The sequence below is a fragment of the Montipora foliosa genome, unplaced genomic scaffold, assembly GCF_036669935.1.
Source record: "Montipora foliosa isolate CH-2021 unplaced genomic scaffold, ASM3666993v2 scaffold_447, whole genome shotgun sequence".
Classification (NCBI taxonomy): Eukaryota; Metazoa; Cnidaria; class Anthozoa; order Scleractinia; family Acroporidae; genus Montipora; species Montipora foliosa.
Genome location: NW_027179753.1, coordinates 270001 through 284478, shown reverse-complemented (window position 1 = coordinate 284478; position 14478 = coordinate 270001). Strand labels below are relative to the sequence as shown.

Genomic DNA, 14478 nt, shown 5'->3' with positions numbered 1-14478 from the left:
TGGTTTTGAAAAGGCTCTCAGATTGGTTAAAAAGATATACCGGTAAATCTTTTTAGTCTTTGTGTTAACCACTCTCACTACCATAGTGCTACAGAAAAGACAACTATTTTCACCACTAAATAAGTGTTACTCAGCCATTAAGTTACATGTAATTACAAATTGTGATATTCACATACCTAATCAAATATTCCTTGACATTGCTTGGGTATATACAAAGAGCAAGCAGAGTCATTCCCAGAGGTTAATCCGACATTGCTTTTTCTACTGATAACAGTCTGTCCAAATCTAATTGAATTTTGTGTTGATTGCTGCTGATTGTAAGTTGGGTTATTGTTTTGCCCATTGCAAGATCTTACTTGGCAAAAGTGGTTTTCAACACAATCCTGGTTGACAATAGCAGGTTTAATGATGGACTGTGGGAACTTCGTGAGTTTAATCTGTACCAGTGCATTAAAACCAAGACACATGGACTGTAGGTCAAACCAGAGCTTGCTGGATATAAATGCTGCACTGTCATTTCCACTTTCCTCCTTCCAAGACAGCAAGAATGTGTAGAAACTCTTTAACTTTTTCAACCGGTTGTCATTGATGGTGCTAATTGGACACTTAGAATTGAAAAGGTCAACAGTTTCTGAAGTGTGCTGCAGGAGTCTAACCGAAGAGTCCAATGGAGTTCCATCTTCCTGGTCTTGCTTGTCAGTTGATGTGACAATGTGATCTCGATAACTCTGCAGAGGAAGTTAATGTCAATTTAAATTAACAGTTATACTGCAAATCAATATATTTCTTGAAAAATGAAAATATAGCTTAATGCAAACAATGCGTTCAATTAAGCTTCTTACAGAAATATCTTCAATTGCCCCATTAACTAAAGACACTACATTTTCATCTAGTAATGAAAGAGTAAACATTACTTTATACACCTCAAAGGTAGATCTATATGCTTCAATTTCTTCGTGGAATGGATCGTGATATAAGGGACTTTAAACTTATTTTAATAATGTTATAAAGGCAATTTGTAAGACTATTACCTGCATCATAAATAGCATTTTTTTGTCAAGAACATCCTCAGCCAAGTGGTTTCGCATTCTTGAAGCTGGATCCAATTCAAAGTGAGCCATTGTCAGACGTTCGTGTAAAGGAAGGGAAAAGCTGGACTGATCCCAGTTAAAAGCATCTTTCCACTGTTTCCAAAGGATGCTTTTGCCCTCAAATTTCAAGCATCTTGGTTTTTTGGCCTTGTTGCTCTTTTCCACATTGTTTCGGATTTTCTTGAAGTTATGCTAAATGAGAAGGAAAATAATTTCTTTAGTTTTAAATAATTATTTAAAAGATCTAAAATTACTATATTTTTCAGTCACAAAGAAGCCAATTAAATAAAGTTGATTAGTGATTATTTGGTTCTGGATCAAATAACAGGTTTTGGACAATATTATTACTAGTATCCAAGCACTCAGACTAGAAGGATCCTAGGCTAGGTTGATGGGGTGGGGGTACTTATCAATATTATAGGTACTAGTCCTGAGAATGTTTTTAGTTTAATTGGGGGAAATAAGCTTCGGACACAAAAAGTGGTTTGAGGATGAATTTCGGTTAACTGAATGATTTCAATAATTCATGAAAAGGAGATTTTGGTAAAATACAGTATCAGTACACGCTGTAATAACACGTCATTTAAAATATCTATTTAAAAAAATTCAGGTACTAAAGAATTTCATTTGAATAGTTATATAATCCAGCCTTCAGTAAAATCCAGATTGAATTTTTCTTAAATCCCTCAATCTTGAGAAAACAAGGCTGTCATTTCTTTATTCCATGCGGACATATTTTTGTTTGCAGTGCTTTTTTATTTCTTGTCTTCCATTTTTAGAGCTGTTTTAATGATGTCAATAAAGTACTAATTTTTTTTTTCAAGGAAGGACAATATGAATTGATATGTACCTTACAATCCATAATAAATACCATTGATGCTCCAGTGTATGGATTTCTTGTCATAAAATTTTCAGGTGTTGGGTCACCTTTAAAATGCAGCTTGATGAACTGGCGGTTGCAGTCGGCCCCATCAAGAATACACCAGTATATAGTGCAAATAAAACAATATTGGTAAAAGTCTGTGAACGTTTTTGTTTCAGTTCCATGTTGCAAGAAGAAATGTGGAGGAGTTAGCTGTGAGCCATCTCAGGCAACCAATAATTAGTGCTGTTGAGAATGTTCCTTGTTATTACTTAAGTTATTTGAGTACATGGATAGCATGCAAAGGAACATATAAGGAATGCATTTCAGGTTTTGAAAAAAAGTTTTTAGTTGAAATAACCATAGCAAAAATTTAAGGTGCAAACCTAACCACATGAAGACATAATCCAAAAGCTAGTGATCCCAAGTAAGGTAATGAATGTTACTTTGGACAATCAATTTATTGCAAAGCATGTTCCCACTATTAAAGTGTATTATTATTAGCGTAAGATTTGCTATTAATTTAATCAATTCACTCATGCGGGTGGATACTATGCAGGGATAACTGTAGTTGATTTTTAGGAAATGGTACTTTTTTTGAATATTCAATTTTGCAATGACTACGTCAAGGGTTATTTAGAATAAGTCATTTGGAAGTTTATAAATACTTAAATAGCAGATAATCAAATATCAAAAAATGAAGGAAAAGAATGCAGCTCACGTAAATCCTGTTTCAGTCATTTTCTGAACCCCCTTCCAGAATTGTAAATATAGATCAGTAGGGGAGCAGTGGCCTGATGGGAATTGGGCGATTGGAAATCTGAACCCTGCATCACTTAGGAAAATGAACTGAAGCACGGGAGTTGCAAGGGATGGTTCATCGTTTCCTGTGAATAAATAACAAAACAAAACAGAGGTATAATTGATCTATTTTTGCCAAATAAAAAATGAACTATTAATTAGTGAGTCAATTAGTAGTATGATGAGAAATTGTTTACACAGATATTATCACAAGTCACAACACAAGTAAACATATACATAACTACAGCTCAATTGAATAGTTTTATTGCAAAAATCTCACCTGTGATTTTTTCAATGTGATCATGGGCTGCACCCAATTCAACAAAACCAACTAGTTTATGTTGACCATTCTTAATCACCATCTCAAGGTTTTCCTGAAAAAAAATTGGTACATAAGACTTTATAATCCCATACTGAACAGTTGTAATGCTGTTGATAAAATGACAGACGGAGTACAAAGAATACCCTTATACATAGCAAATCCCTTTTTTTTAATTTTTTCATCTGAATCTGCACATCACCTTAGAGAACCTATTTAAAAAAAAATGTTTGATTTTCAGGAAACACTATTTAGTCCTTATTTCTTTTATGTCATCTATAGAAGGGGGCTTGTCTGAAACAGGAAGTGAGTGATTGAATAGCAAAGAATGAATTGAATTAAGTTAATTTTTCTTTGCAAATCACAGTTTTTAGGGGAAATGACTTTGATATGTGCAGATTCAGATGAGAAAGTAAGAAAAAGTAGGTTTATTGGTTTTACAGTGGAGATAAGCTTTGGGGTTAAAGGACCAAATTGTTATTGTTATCTTAATTCTAAAGTGTGCAACAACAATATTAAAGTTTGTTATTTGTAAAATTTCTGATGTATCTAGAACATACATGCATCTATGTTACTGTTATTGACTTTTCAATTAAGAAAATCATTGTACATTATACCTGAATTTTCATCTCATCAATGACAAATCCTCCCCAATAATCTTCTTCTTTTAAATTATGTTTTTTTCCTTCCATCAGGCACCATTCAAGTAATGCATCATTCTAACCATTCTGCTCTACAACTCGATTTTTGTACATCCTGAAGTAAGAAGTAAAATGCATATTAGGTTGTTTAAGTTATAGATTGAACATTGCTTCAAAACAGTAACACTAGGTACCAGATTACATGTTCACCTCACTTTTGGTGATTGAATTATATGCTTGTTTAATAGTGCACCACAAGCATATTTAAATTGTCTTTAATTTTATTTACTATTTATGACTTGTGTGTGGTCTTCATCGCATCAGTGAAACATGTATACGTATACACTTTAGATACTGTGCACTATATCGGGCATACAAGAACTTAATGTTATTTATTTACCTGATTGTTTTGTTGCTTGGCAGTGAAACAAATTGTCGCAGTGGATCGAGTACATGTGGATTCTTGCAGTATAAATCTATACATAGCCGGATTATCCTGCAAAATTATATAGTTTTTAAAGTTAAAATTGTTATCACACTCTGTTTCCTTATTCATTTATATTAAAGAGGTTGATACTGCTTGAGATCACAGGTTCTGAAAAAAGAAAAAGAGGAAAAAGGAAAAAGAGGAAATACCATTTTATTACTATACCTTTACCCTAAATATTGATGTTTTGAGAAGTTGAGAATTACATGTGTGTTGATGTTTTGAGACGTTGATAATTACATTTGTAGATTAGTAATTAAATGTTTGTTTTCAATTAACTGGGAGTATTTGAGGTCAGTTGCTATATGTCTTAATAAATGGAAGGGAGGACATGGCTACTTACTTTGGATGCCACCTGTGGCCGTTCTTGCTCGTAGTCTGCAGGATCTTACTTTGCTGTTCCCAAAGGCATGCCATTTCATCAGGGACGTCTTCTTTTGATGAATCCTTAAAGATGCCTATAAGGTCAGCATGGTCCTCCTTGTCAACCTCTATAGCTTCGCTATTGAATTTCTCTCGCCAAAAGTTAGCCATCAGTTCCGCATTTCTTCTCTTTCGTTGCTCTTCCCTTATTTCTTCAAGCAACTCCTCCCCCGAAAGAAACCGCTTGTTGCGTTGAGGTTTAATGGACTCCGTCTTTGAACGATCCCTTTGGTTTTGGGAGTTAACACTTTTTAACCTCCCACAATTACTGCAATTTTCTCCATAATTGCTAAGGACTTGACAGGACCCTGAATATACTCTTGTCTTTGGCCGCTTTGCTAGATCTGAAAGGAAGGTAAGTTGACCAACTGTGTAATGGGAAAAGCTGGTGATGGATTGATCTTCTTCAAGAATAAATCCAAGGCAGATGGGACGCTCTTCAAGTATTGCAGGATCACTGAGATTTCTTCTGCTAGTGGTGCACCTTTCGTCTCGTCAATTCTTAGTACTGAACCCAAATCAACCACACAACCATGGGATCTGATCTTGTAAATCGACCTAGAGGAGGGGTTATGGGGTAGTTCCACCAGCATTTCCAAGCACAAACGCTCACCTCTAAATTCTTTGTTTTCTCTTCGAAAGAAGGAGAAACAGTATGCACTATCAGCTTCTCCCGTCCACCCTTGGGGCAATGACACATCATTCAGCTGTAGAGCAATGTCTAACTCTTCTACTTTTGATGCAGCAGTGAGGCTTGATGTTACTCTCATTAAATTTAAATACGCACTTTGACGACCATTACGTGGGCCCCGTTTTACAAGCTTAACTTTTGCACCCCAAATTTCCGTTACGATACTGCCAACGGTTTTAATCGACAACGAGTTTGACCACTCTCGATTTTCCTTCTCTGTCTGAATATGCTTGATTATGTCGTTTGTAAAGGTAAGGCTATCCTCTGAGTATTGGTAATTGGATAGAAGCCTATGAGAACAATATTTCGAATAAGCAGTTCCAAACTCACAAATACCAAAATTCAAAATGTGTTTCTAACAGCTTTCCATACATTGTACAGTAGCGCACTGTATTCACGCAGATCTTTACCAGTCAACTTACCAGAATTTCCAATGTGGGGCACAACTCGGACGTTTGCGGCGTCTCGGAGAGGAACACTGTTGATTTTCGAGCGGTCTTTTCGCATTTAATAACATAATTTGTTGCTTGAAGATAACCCCGCAGAATATTCAAATTTTGCTGTTTGTTTTTGTCTGATGATGTCCCGTCGCGTCGCCACGCTATGTCATTGGTCGCTCATAACACTGGAGCTGTTCTAGAAGCCGCTGTGGAGATGGGGTAAGTGTTGTAAATGAAATGACTGTACCTCATCGGGTGGAGTTAATTTGACCTCGGATCCAAGCTCCGTGTCTTCACGGGTCATCAGTTGCAGTTAAATTCATCGGCTATCGTGGAAATCGAAGCAGAAAATGCTCATTTCCAGCCAAGTGCGTGGGGATTTTTGACTACGAAACATTCACGGAGATTCGCAAATGATGTGGCTTTAGCTTTGCGTGAAAAAAACTTGGCTGGGATGGATTTTCGAGTCGCAAACCTCCTCTGAGCTGACAACGGTCGGAATCGTAGTGTGCAGCCTTGACTTCGTCTTAGAACATTGAAAACACTGAAAACACAGAATTCCCGAAACGGTGTAATAAGCTCCAAAAGGCACAAGAATACACCAGAGGTGAGTCATTTTTATTCACTTTATTGAATGAAAGTTAAATTGAGCATTTTTTAGGCGTTATAATCGACGGTATTTGATTTCTTATACAAAGTCTTATAACGCGTTTAAATTCTCAACGGCTGTCTGTAGTGACGCGAGCTTGGGCTGCCTATGGATTCTGGTGCATAGGTTCTGTCAGTACTGTTCTGTCAGCTTGTAGTAGTTTAGGAAACAGGATCGAAATGAAAGAATACAAATGTCGTAAGGCATTACTTTCTCCTTAAAGTAGTGGTATCATTAGAACAACCAGGTTACATACCCGTGCTCAATACTTTACTAATTATGCAGTAAAGTTACTCTGGAACAACATCAAATTGAATATTTGTGTTGTGTTATCTTTCTTCTATTCTTCTAGGCCAATGAAATATTCGTATTTACCGGCCAAATTCAGTTTTTTAAGTTTTTGTGCCATGAAATATAATTGCTCTTGATGCTCAATGCACAGTAGATGGCTCGCATGCTCTGAACAGAAATATTTGCTTTGTATCCAGTCGAGGCGTTCTTGCTGTGGTAATTTATCAACCTTGTACTCGTGGCATTTATTAGCAAACGTTGTATCTATAGTAATAAAAACATAAGGGAAAAAAAAGAATGTAGAAACAAGCATTTGCAACCCATGCATAATATATTTTTTCTTAAGTCAATCATTCAAATGCGAAACCTGCTGAGAAGTATCAAAATTTAAAAAAAATGGCTTCCGCAATTTGCAAAGTGTTGCCTACTTAGCCATGGCCAAATGGACGGTCTAGGTGGTATTTTGTCCTTTTTGTATCTTCGATGAAATTATCAGGTGCACCTGAAATAAGTCAAGGCTTTTTGGTGGCTACTTTCACCGTAATTGAAAATGGTTCGATCTTCGGAATATCATGCTTCCATGATCATCCCTACACGTATGTCCAGATTTGCACATAGAATGCAGGCCCACTTTTGATTTCCAACTCGAAGTGTCCCTTTAATGAATTCTAAGACTTTGCTACCTATTTCTAGCAAGAAAGTAAGGGTAAAGGTTAGCGTTATTTTTACCCCAAGGTAAACGCAGCTATTAATCCTTACAAGTACAAGGAAAGGTTACGTTTATACAAACGTTGGCCGTGTAGCACTTATATTTAAAACAGAATTATCCTTACTTGGAAAACAGAATTAATTTGGGGGATACTACTTTCAGTTATATGCGAATGGAGAAAGCTAAACCACTGAAAGACCAAAACTGTCTGAAAACTATGAAAAAACAAAAAAAAAAAAAAAAAAAAAAATTAAACATTTTTTTCGACTGTGCTTGTTGGGGGGGATCGTTCAGCAAAGCAAGTGAAATAAAAGTAGCTATAAAAGTAGCCATATACAATTAGCGGACGGTCAAATTACCCTGAAGATGGCTTAGTGCCGAAACCGTTCATTTTTTTACTTTGTAAAATCTTTTAGCCAAGCAACTATTAGCCAAAAGTAGCTATATTAAAGTAACGCGTAATCTCTGTTCCCATAGGTTGCTGTACTGGTGGCAGAGCGTGATCTTATTGATCACTAAACGGCACTTCTAACAGAGAGAATGCTCATCCCACTATATCGGAAGATGCGGGTTTTTGACCAAAAACACTTGTTTTGTAGCAGCAGACTATCGGAGTTACTGCTGTTCATGGTGGGGCAGGGTAGTTCGGTAGCTCTCCCTTCAAGCCGTCGATTGTGACATAACTGTTGAGGAACGGAAAAACAAGCAAAGTTTCAATAGGGGCTGTTGTTGGCCTTAACATATATGCTGGGCACACAAGTCCACTAGATAGTTGGATTAACCTTTGCCTTGGCTCTTTGTTCAAGTTTTGCAGTTTGTTGCCTTAGATTCTCGGCCGCTATCGAAGCAGAAAAGGCGTGGACATTAGGAAAGTGAGGAGCTTGACGGGCTTGCGCAACCGTCTTTAATCGCTTATAACACGACAGGACAAGTGGCCCGTCACCCTCCTGTATGATACGTCGCTTTCACAAAGTGTTAGCCTACATCTATAACTGCAGCGCGCAAGTTACAGCTCAAGGTTAATCTTTCACTAATTGTCAGACAGCAATTCTTCAATCTTTGGTGCAATCTGTGGGCTACGTTTCTCAGCTGTTGCCTGACGAATAAATCTTCTTACGTCACCATTTGTAGCAATTGCTGGAAAATCTCCCACTTGGACCACCAGTGTGTCTTGCACTAAGACTTTGATTTGTGGTCGATCTGCTCTTGCTAGAACAGTTTTGCTCTGTGACTATATATAAGTGAACATTCTGATCCATATGTTTGCCCAATTCAGGCGTTATGCGTTGAACACTGATTGACACGTTCTCAAAAAAAAAAAGACCAAAAAGTTCCACAATGCTGTGTTTAGCTGTTAACACAAATGAGTTCACTCACAAATTGAGCCTGTTAAATGCCACCGATGGATTGAATTGTACTGTTCATGACAACGTTTCAGCTACAAGTTAAAGAAACACGAGAAAGTAAATTAAAACAGAGAGAATATTTATGAGTTAACACCCCTGCAAAGTTCACACTGTGAATAAACTTTCATTATTAGTAACTTGTCACGTTTTTCTTCAGTATCAGTTTTGACGGACACGACCATAACTTTTCTTTTCATTACTTGCAAACTGAAGTCGTAACAGGCTTTGTTACTAGGCTGAATCAAAATGTTGTTTAATTTTTTATAACCGACTTCTTTTAAGCAGCAGCTAGACAATGGGGAAAAACATTACGGATACACGAAATACATCTGATATTTCGAAATCGATTTTATTCTGAAGGAGAAGGCAAGGGAACTCATTTAAACGCAAAGGACAAATTTTGAAAGGGGCGAATTTAAGGATTCATTTGAGCGTGTGCATCAAGAACAAATTTTGAGAAAATATCTGGACCGTCTTGAAAAAACTGGAGAAGAAAATCGAAAGAACAACAACAGCAACAGCAACAGCTTCTGAGAAGTCAAATGAGATAGGAGGTCTTTATAATGAAGGCGGATTTAAAATAAATAAGTTAACAATGGATAAAAGGTAACAGCTATCGAGCGTTTTCGTTTTGAAAACAGGGGTCCCGGAATGAAGACGCTTTCTGACCACTGGTTCAACTTAACAGCTGCACTTGTAAATAGCCAACTAGTTTGCCTACGGCAATTTGGGATTCTTAACAATTGTTGTTCAATGTCCTGTTCTGTCTTGATTGGGTTTCATTTCCCTTAAAAGCCCCCATTGCGAATGGTCAATGAAATATGTATTGTATTTCATATTAGCGATCTATTTCTGTCGGAGCATGTAGGATCTGGAGCTTCTTGCCGCAAAATCTTAGCAGCAAAGATCTTAGCCTGGCCTTCGTTCACGGCTTTCTTTAGATTCTCAACACGTATGCCCCACAGACTGGGGTTTTGCTAAAAGCAGGCCCGCGGCCCAGCGGCCCGCGGCCCACGGCCCGCGACGGACCAGCGGCCCGACGGCCCGAAGGCCCAGCGGCCCGCGGCCCACGGCCCGCGACGGCCCGGCGGCCCGGCGGCCCGGCGGCCCGGCGGCCCGGCGGTCCGGAGGCCCGGAGGCCCGGAGGCCCGGTAGCCCACTCCTCATTTTCCACGGTTTTCCTGTCCAGCGGTAAATCCACGCGCATGCACAGATCTGCATCGGGTTTGGGCGCGCAAAATGGACGACGGTGAGTTTGAATTCGTCTACCATTTTAATCATTTGAATCCTTGTTTCTGTTTGTTGTTGTAAAGAGACGAAAACAACTGAGAATGACAACATTTTTCACTTAGCAACATGCAACGAAAGAAAGGATCGAAAAGGATTGAAATGATTATAAAAAATGATAAACGAATTCAAACTCACCGTCTTTCATTTGCGCGCCCAAAGCCGATGCAAATCTGAGCATGCGCGTGGATTTACCGCTAAACAACATAACTGTGTGGGCCTCCGGGCCACCGGGCCGCCGGGCCGTCGCAGGCCGTGGGCCGCGGGCCGCTGGGCCTTCGGGCCGCCGGGCCGCTGGGCCGTCGCAGGCCGTGGGTCGCAGGCCGCTGGGCCGCGGGCCTGCTTTTAGCAAAACCCCCACAGACTGTACATGACCACGATTGATATAGGAACACGTAAATAGATATGCCCCAGGTTTAACCCTGTTACGCTATTACCTAGAGCCTCATATTGCGAAGCTTCCTTTTTTTTTTTTTTTTTCACGTGTTGTGGTTCCTCTTCCCATGTGTCTTTTTCACAATTTGCTTCTCATTTATGTTGTGTTCAGAAATGAGGGAAGCGTTTAAACAGCACTACAGTGCAAACTTTCTTTACTGTTGCTTCGGTCAATTTACCAACGAATAAGAATCCACCAAAGTATCAATGTTGTTTGTACTTTTATGCTCTGAACCCGTTTAACTCATAAGAGTAAAGGAAAAAGTGGAAATCTATGTTGGTGAGAGAAACTTTTTTTTTTGCACCGGTAAGGTTATGTAGCAAGGTCTCGATTTAAAGGAGCACTATTACGCGCAATTCCATTGGTTTGGGAACAAAGTCATACGGACTGATTCCTAAGAACTCTGTAGTATCTATCCTAACTCTCAAATGTAGAAAAAGCCATAAATCGAACTGCTTTTTTCTGTAAAATATATAAAGGCTGAAGTGTAGTTGAGTATGCATTACCTCAGATAACTATACCATAGGTCAGAAATGGGTAGATTAAAGAATAATAGAGATTAGTAAGAATATCAATATTAACATAATGGCGAAGCTTAGACAAGATGCCTACACTTCTTTTAATTTTCTTTACAGTACATGCAATTTGAGGTTTCCAGGATAAATTTGAATCAATTAAGATTCCTAGGTATTTAATACAAGATTCCTGTTGCAACTGCTTCCCATTTAGAGTTAGGTGGAAGTTGAATGTTAATAAATTTCCTTTGAGGAGGATGAAAAATTACAAAACTAGTTTTTTCTATATTAAGAGAAAGTTTATTAGCACAAAGCCAGGAATTCACATTAGAGAGTTCATTGTTCATACTTGCCTGTAGAGAGGTGAGATTTTTATGTTGCAGAATAAATTAGTGTCGTCAGCAAATAAATGAAAATCAAAAACTTTAGAACAATGGTGAAAGTCATTAATATATAACAAGAAAAGGATTGGTCCAAGGACTGACCCCTGAGGAACGCCTCATGTAATATTAACAGGAGTAGAAGTTACATCATTTACAGTAACTGTTTGCAGACCATTTGCAAGATATGAGGTAAACCACTGATTTGCAATCCCACGGATGCCATAGAACTCAATTTTTGTTAACAATATCTCATGATTTATGGTATCAAATGCCTTACTGAAATCTAAAAATATACCACAAGAAAAATCCCTCTCATCAATTGCCCTTTGAATTTTATCAACAATACTAAGGATAGCATAATCAGTGGAATGCTTAGCCCTAAAACCAAATTGATTATCAAAGAATACATTTCTCTTTTCAAGGAAATCAACTAACCTATTACACATAAGCTTTTCAAGCAATTTATTAAAAACAGACAACAAGGATATTGGTCGATAATTGGATAAACAGTTCTGGGATCCCTTTTTATAGACTGGAATTACATTTGCTAATTTAAAACTATTTGGTACTATACCAGTCTCAAAGGAAGCATTGAACAAAACCTCTTAAGGCTTAGATATAACAGTTTTCAAAATTTTGAGAATGGTGACAGGGATACTAAAAAGAACCAGTGGCTTTGCTAGATTTCAGTTTGGTAATTTCATTTTCAATTTCTTTGGCTTTTATAGGAGAAATAGAAAAGCTATTACAGAGAGGAGTTTTTAAATACTCTAAAGGAGACATTTCAACATTTGATGTTGAGCAAGCAAGGTCCTTTCCAATATTAGCAAAAAAATTATTGAACATATCGGCAATCGTATGACGATCAGTTATGACATTACTATTGGTAATAATTTTAATGGTTCTATGACTTGTTGGAGGCTTAAAATGAATAATTTGTTTAATACCATTCCAAATTCTTTTACTATCTTTACTGTGTTTCAAAAAATAATTAATGTAATATTGTTTTTTGCTTAGTTTTAATAAATGGTTTAATATATTCCTATAAAGTTTAAACTTGGAGTGAAAAAAATAAGATTTGGTCTTTAAATATTTTTTATAAAATTTATTTTTTACTTGAATAGACACTTTTATTCCCTGAGTTATCCATGGCTTGGACTGAAATCTTAATTCTTTCTTAGATAATTGTTTCAAAGGAATGTGTTTATCTATTATATCAGAAAGTGTAGAGTAAAATGAGCAGAACATGTCACATGGATCAGAGTCAGAAGTAAAAATACTATGCCAGTCTATAGATTGCAACTCACTGATTAAGGTCGATTAGTTTAAATTAGAGTAGTCCCTTTTATATACTTGTATATTAGAAGGGAGAGAACTAAGATTACTCAGAATAATGAAATTAGCCAAGTAGTCAGTAAGATCATAAACTATATTCCCACTGATAGTAAAATGCTTAATAGAATTAAAGAAAATATTATCAATTAGAGTAGCAGTGTGATCCGTTATCCTCGAGGGTTGTAAAATGTGAGGTTGGTAAAAGAAGGAAGCAAGGGTATTAATGAAATCCTCTGATGGTTTGCAAGAATTCAAGAAATCGATATTGAAGTCACCCATTATGAGGGAATACTTATTTTGCAGATGTATCTTTTCAATTACCTTGTTAATATAAACTATGAAATTATCTAAATTTCCATTGGGGTGTCTATATACAACTCCACAGATTAGGTTGGATTGACCGTCAAAATTAATCTCTATCCAAAGAGCTTCAAAATCGACATTTGTAGTTGATAGTTCTGATAGAACAGTAAAAGTTAAATTATTGTTTATATAGAAGCCAACACCCCCTGCATTTGAGAGGCTTGGCTGTGAAATAAAATTATAACCTGGAATATTAACATTTGTTATGATATCCTTATCAACCTTAAACTTAATTTCCGAAAGCCCCAACACTGAGAAAGGGAACTGCAATTCAGATAGCAAATGAACAAAATTCTCAAGATTACACTGCAAACTTCTAATATTGCAGTGTAAAGCAGCAAAGGACTTCGAGTGTGTTGAAAAGTCATTTATATCATAATTGGAATGAAAGTCATGAGTAGTATAATAGTTAAAGTTCTGATCTGAGGGCATATTATGATCAACATCAATATTTGTAAGGTGTGAAATAACGGAAACAGGAGAAGTTACATTTAGAATCGGTAAGTTTTTAAGTTCAGTGACCTTATCAGACAGTTCACTTTGGTTAGAAGGGCAGCTAGCCCCTATACATTTAGAACAGTATGTAATAATATAACATTATCAGTACTTATCTCTTTAACTTGTTAAGTTCTTCTGAGCTGTCTCGGTCCATCCGCAAATAAATCCTTCCATTTGAAGTCCAAATGTGATCATAACTGTGATCTTTCTTTACTTTAAGTGTGGCCTTAAAAAGTTCTTTATTTACTTCAGTTAGACTCTCATTTATAAAGATAATATTGTCGTCTGAAAAGCCAAGGTCTTTAGTTGTCAAGCCTCTCAGCTCTTTTCGCCCACGAGAGAACATCTCCTTTGTATCACGCCGGGTAAACGTCACTATAATAGCAGGAGCAGATCTCCTTCCCTGATATTTCTGGCAGGTTGGAATACGATGGCTGACCAAAATATCCTCAGGACGCACTGAAACACCCATCATATCTCCGATTTTGAGAACTAGTTCGTTGGTATTTTCTTTAATATCCCTTTCTTTCGGAGGTAGAGGAATGCCATGGATTTCAAGGCACTCCCCCCTTGAATACTGCTGGAGCTCGTTGCAAGTTTTCTTTAGATTAGTTATTTGCCCTTCCTTTTGAAGTATCGTATTATTTAAGGCCTTGTTTTCTGTAGTAATGGTACTAAAGACCTTTTCGATGCCAGACATACGAGTGTTGGTTTCTTCGTATTTCTTGTTTGCTTCATCAATGAATTTACGAAAGTCAGCCATGTTGTCGGTGAACTCTTTGATTGTTGCTTTAAGCGGTGATAGCTTCACATCAAGGATTTCTTCCAGGATTTTCCTAATAAGAGGCTCA

At 37.2% G+C, this 14478-nt stretch overlaps 1 protein-coding gene across 1 annotated transcript in view; it reads right to left on the bottom strand.

Moving 5' to 3' along the window:
* Positions 1 to 13736: 13736 nt before the first annotated feature.
* The window catches only part of LOC137989217 (uncharacterized), a 750-nt gene continuing 8 nt past the window's right edge, over positions 13737 to 14478 (bottom strand). The window contains exon 1 of the mRNA XM_068835067.1: positions 13737 to 14478. This exon is cut by the window's right edge and continues 8 nt beyond it. Within this exon, the coding sequence (XP_068691168.1) occupies positions 13737 to 14478 (742 nt within the window).